The 6,000-nt window shown below is 32.1% G+C and overlaps 1 protein-coding gene across 3 annotated transcripts in view; it reads left to right on the plus strand.

Annotated features, from left to right (window-relative positions):
* cables2b (Cdk5 and Abl enzyme substrate 2b) overlaps nt 1-6,000 on the plus strand; it is a 52,215-nt gene that overhangs the window by 38,855 nt on the left and 7,360 nt on the right. For 2 of the 3 annotated variants that reach the window (XM_001920838.8, XM_073939837.1), the window contains 3 exons: nt 915-1,009; nt 4,330-4,436; nt 4,991-5,195. In XM_001920838.8, the coding sequence (XP_001920873.3) occupies nt 915-1,009; nt 4,330-4,436; nt 4,991-5,195 (407 nt within the window). Of the gene's footprint in view, nt 1-914; nt 1,010-4,137; nt 4,292-4,329; nt 4,437-4,990; nt 5,196-6,000 lie in introns of those variants that run through there. The other variant, XM_073939836.1, reaches the window with a different exon arrangement.

Genomic DNA, 6,000 nt, shown 5'->3' on the forward strand with positions numbered 1-6,000 from the left:
TTTTCTGCTATATCTATCACACCACATCCAAGAGCACCAAAACAACATTGTTAAATATTTAGTCCATGTAACAAAACAGTCACACATACACACGAGTGCGCACTTACTCCACTCATTTCTGCAACCACTTAAATCTTGGGCACTCTGGAATCTGAAAACATCTGTTACTTTTTCTTGTGACCTTTTTTCACTTTGTCAGACTTTAGATGTGTGTGTTGCAAAAGCATTTTAAAGCTAATTCTGGACTGTGTTTGCGCACGCTAAAATTCACAGTCGTTCATGTGAAATTAAATCACAGAAGCACGCAAAAGTGCACCCCCACAACAGACAAAGAAGTGTGTACTAGTCACCGATGGGAGCTTAATAAAGGTTTAATGCTATATTATTCAAAGAGTGGGCAGAGACATTTCAATCAACTCGGTGGACACGCTTATTATCGCAGTATTCCAGGCACAGATGTGTGAAAGTGTGTGTCATAATTACTAATGTAGCTATTCTTGGATTCTCTAGTGTGTGTGTGTGTTTGTGTGTGTGTGTGTGTGTGTGTGTGTGTGTGTGTGTGTGTGTGTGAGTCACCAAGCTCTTTCAGCTCTTTTTATTTAGCAAGTCTGCATTAGCTACACTTGTGTCAGCCCAGTGTGTGTCACTAATTGTGTTGAGTATAAGTGTCGTCTTAAAGGGATAGTACAGCCAAAAATAAAGATTGTGTCATCACTCACTCTCCAGATGACAGTTATTTCATTTTTAGCTGAACTTGTGCTTGTTGGGTCAGTGCAGAAAGCTGTCACACTTATACGTGTCACATTAAGTTCTGTGGTCTGAGGTTTGACTGAAAACTTTTCTTGCGTGTGTGTGTGTGTGTGTGTGTGTGTGTGTGTGTGTGTGTGTGTGTGTGTGTGTGTGTGTGTTTTCAGGTCTTGAAGACTCTGATTATGACCCTAATATGCTCAGTGACCCCCAGTGGCCATGTGGAAAACATAAAAGAGTGCTCATCTTTGCCTCATACATGGTAAGGTGGAGGAATATAATATAATATAATATAATATAATATAATATAATATAATATAATATAATATAATATAATATAATATAATATAATATAATATAATATAATATAATAAATGAAATAGTAATATTATACATTACTATTACTTTCGAAAAATGTTTTAGGTCCATGTGGAAAGAATTACAGCAAATATTATATTTATTTTGTGAAAATAATATTAATAATATAGTTTGTTATTATTATTATACTTTATGGAATATTTTTATATTATTATTATTATTATTATTATCATCATATTTTTTGTTTTATTAAAGTAGTGTTTGTTATATAACAAACACACATACACATTACATGCATGAGGATCATTTATTTTGTTAATTCAGATATACTTGAATGTTATATTTTAAATACCATACACTGTTATTGGACGTTTATAATATTTTTTATCAGTTTAGCATATTATTAATTACATTAAAATAGCAATCACTGAAATGCAGCCGTTTATTTTATTTTTTTATGTAGAAATTAAATATGACAATCGTTCTTCATTTCTAAAATATGATTGTTTTGTTATTTATATATGACATTGTGGTATTTTGTTTTTTAGCATTATGTTTTCCAATATGAATATTATTTCACCAGATAGCTTGATAAGCTCTTTTTGAAAAGAATTCTTTAATTTAGACAGATTTGAGAATATTCTGGGTGTAAATCATGCATAAAATATAATCATATATAAATACAATAAAGCAATAAATTAAAAATGGAATTTACAGTGCTTTATAGTTTTCTGAGAAGCCAAACAGTATTCAGGTACAGAAATGTAATAATCATATGTAAAAACACTGCATAATCTTCATTGTAAATAGTTAAATAAAATAAATATTTATTAAAATTACAAAAGGTGCAGTTTTTTGTGCCCAAATGCAAAGTCACAGGTATTATTATTAAAAGATGAGAAACTTTTATCATGGCTAAATCTTATGTTTTTGAAATTATGGCTCTTGCTCATAGTCCCAACATATAAACTCAATATTGCATGTACTGCGCGATGTGACTACTGCAAACATGCGCATTGCGATATTAATGTTTAAACAATATATTGTGCAGCCCTAATATATATATATATATATATATATATATATATATATATATATATATATATATATATATATATATATATATATATATATATATTAGCCCCCCTGAATCATTAGCCCCCTGTTTATTTTTTCCCCCCAATTTCTGTTTAACGGACAGAAGATTTTTTTCAACACATTTCTAAACATAATAGTTTTAATAACTAATTTCTAATAACTTTATTTTGTCTTTGCCATGATGACAGTAATAATAATAATATTTGACTAGATATTTTCAAGACACTTCTATACAGCTTAAAGTGACATTTAAAGGCTTAACTAGCTTGATTTGATTAACTAGGCAGGTTAGGGGCATTAGGCACTTTTATTCTAGCTGAAAGAAAACAAATAACACTTTCTCCAGAACAAAAAAATATTATCAGACATGTGAAAATTCCCTTGCTCTGTTAAACATAATTTGGGAAATATTTAAAAAACAAAACAAAAATTCAAAGGGGGTTAATAATTCTGACTTCAACTGTTTATATATATACAGTCAAGTCCAAAATAATTAATTCCCCTAAGGTATGACTGTACATAATATTTAATGATCAAGATGAGATTAAGGGTTTTTTTGTACATTCTCAGAAACTATGGTACAAATAATTTTCAAAAACTTAGGAACAATTTTGTACCTTTGTAAAAGTTGTACCTTATATGGTAAATAAAATACCTCCTACTGTTCTCTACCTTTTATGATACAATTGAAATAAAAGTACACAATTGTTCTAATATAAAAGATACAAAAGTGTCGAACAACTGTCTTTTTTACAATATCTATGAAAATAAATATTACTTAAAAGGCAAAGTGATTTTATGAATAATTTTCATATTAAAACATGAATCATCATATACAGTTGAAGTCAGAATTATTAGCCCCCTTCGATTTTTATATATTTTATATATTCGATTTAAATATTTTCCAAATGATGTTTAACAGAGCAAGGGAATTTTCACAGTATGTCTGATAATATTTTTTCTTCTGGAGAAAGTCTTATTTGTTTTATTTTGGCTAGAATAAAAGCAGTTTTTAATTTTTTATTAACCATTTTAGGGACGAAATTACTAGCCCCTTTAAGCTATATATTTTTTTCAATAATCTACAGAACAAACCACTGTTATACAATAACTTGCCTAATTCCCCTAACCTGCCTAGTTAACTTATTTAACCTAGTTAAGCCTTTAAATTTCACTTTAAGCTGTATAGAAGTGTCTTGAAAAAATATCTAGTAAAATATTATTTACAGTCATCATGGTAAAGATAAAATAAATCAGTTATTAGAAATGAGTTATTTAAACTATTATGATTAGAAATGTGTTGAAAAAAAATCTTCTCTCCATTAAACAGAAATTAGGGAAAAAAATAAACAAGCGGTCTAATAATTTAAGAGGGCTAATAATTCTGACTTCAACTGTATATGTTTAAAGAAACTCATAAATATTCATTATTAAGTTTTATAATGCAAAACAACTGGTAAAACAAAAAACGTTATGGTACAAAGTGTTTTGTCACTGTAGTGGTACCTTCATGGATCAGATTTGTTCTTTTGAAGAAGGTACAATATTGTATCTGCAGGTTTTAAAACACAAAGGTACATTATTGTTTCCCATGGTACAAATCATGTCTTTAAAGGTAGAAACTGCAGTGGAACAAATTTGTTTCTTTGCCTTAAGGTACAATTCTGTTCCATAAAAAGGTGCTGCCCCAGTGACAATGATTTGTACCTTCTTTGGTACAATATTGTACTATTTTTTTTCAGAGTGTATATTTATACATTTATCCCCCATTTTCATCTTGACTTGTATTTAAAAGTTTTCTGTGAATCTTGCATTATAATCAGCAGCTCAGCCAATTAGCTTTTCACAGTGTGTTTAGATGTTTAATGCAGCAAATTCTGACTTGTTTCTTGTGTCAGAACATAAGTTTGCTCTGAATATGTATTTGCATATGAGTATGTATATGACTCTGATAGCAGCATGTCTGACCTACAGACACAGATAAACACACTCTACCCTACTGACTTCATCGCTGACCACTGGATAATACCGATGACACACATGTGCACTCTAATTCATTCAAATCTCTTTTCATTGCTGCATATCTGACTAATGTAAATTCTCAGTATTTACGGCCTCTCTCTCTCATTCTCTCTCTCTTTATCTCTGGCTGTGGTTCGCTCACAGACGACAGTAATAGAGTACGTCAAACCATCAGATCTGAAGAAAGACATGAATGAAACTTTTAAGGAAAAATTTCCCCACATCAAGCTCACGCTGAGCAAAATCAGAAGGTATACACACACTCACTCACATATAAACTTAGTTATTGATCGAACATTAATGCGTAGTGTTTCATTTCCTTTATTGCGAATTTCTGGCCTGACATGAATAAAAATAACAATTATAAAAAAGAATAGGATTTAGCAGATTTTTTTTCTTCATTTAGAAGTTTTTTTAGGGGGGGTGGGGGCCGGGGGGATCTGTAAGCAAAATTGTAAAAAAAATAAAAATAAAAAGGGGAAAAACTTCTGTTCTTACACTGTAAAAAGTGGAAACTACATGAATGAATTAATTTCCACTTAAGTTATTATGGTTTTCAGTGATAAATAAGTTGGAAAAGCGTCATCTTCTTTCTTTTAGGTGTAAAAAGTTGTAGTAATTTTTTTTTTAAGTTGATCTAATGAGGCTTTTTTCCAGTGTAGTGCATTTCCTAAAATTTGGACCTTAATCAGAAAATGATGTGCATTTAAAGGTCACTGAGTTAAACTTACAATAGTGCACAAATATGATGTTTTGTTCATGTCTTTGTCATCTCCTTATTATTTTCACTCCCTCACTTTATCAGTTTGAAGAGAGAAATCCGTTTGGTGGGAGAGGAGTCCTGTCTGCAGCCGGTCACCATAGCCATGGCGTTTGTGTACTTTGAGAAGCTGGTCCTGCAGGGACGTCTGAACAAGCAGAACAGGAAGCTGGTGGCGGCCGCGTGCCTGCTGCTCGCTGCCAAGATCAGCAGCGACCTGAAAAAACAAGAGGTCAAACAGCTGATCGACGTGAGTCTTTACAGTCTGCACACATGCAGTTGAAGCCAAAATGATCATCCTGTGAAATTTTGCAAGGATATTTTCACAGTATTTTCTGTTTTACCTGTAAAAAAGTTTTTTTTTTATCTAGAATTTTGAAGCAATATTTAAAAACTGGGCGAGGCAGTGGCGCAGTAGGTAGTGCTGTCGCCTCACAGCAAGAAGGTCACTGGATTGCTGGTTCGAACCTCGGCTCAGTTGACGTTTCTGTGTGGAGTTTGCATGTTCTCCCTGCCTTCGTGTGGATTTCCTCCGGGTGCTCTGGTTTCCCCCACAGTCCAAAGACATGTGGTACAGGTGAATTGAGTAGGCTAAATTGTCCATAGTGTATGAGTGTGTGTGTGAATGTGTGTGTGTGGTTGGTTCCCAGAGATGGGTTGCGGCTGGAAGGGCATCCGCTGCATAAAAACTTTCTGGATAAGTTGGCGGTTTATTCCACTGTGGCGACCCCGGATTAATAAAGGGACTAATCCGTCAAGAAAATGAATGAATGAATTTAAAAACTGGAAAGATCAATATTATTTGCCCCTTAAGAATTTTTATTTTTTTTTTATTTTTTTTTATTGTCTACTGAATAAACCACTGTTGTCCAATGACTTGCCTTGTTAAACAAATTAACTTGTATAAGGCTTTAAATTGCACTTTAAACTGAATACCAATATCTCAAAATAACTAGTAAAATAGTTTGTCCTGTCATCATGGCAAAGACAAAAGAGCTGAGAAATTTGTCATTAAAACTATTCATTCATTTATTTTCTTGTCAGCTTAGGCCCTT

The sequence above is a fragment of the Danio rerio genome, chromosome 23 (assembly GCF_049306965.1).
Source record: "Danio rerio strain Tuebingen ecotype United States chromosome 23, GRCz12tu, whole genome shotgun sequence".
In the NCBI taxonomy this organism is placed as follows: domain Eukaryota; kingdom Metazoa; phylum Chordata; class Actinopteri; order Cypriniformes; family Danionidae; genus Danio; species Danio rerio.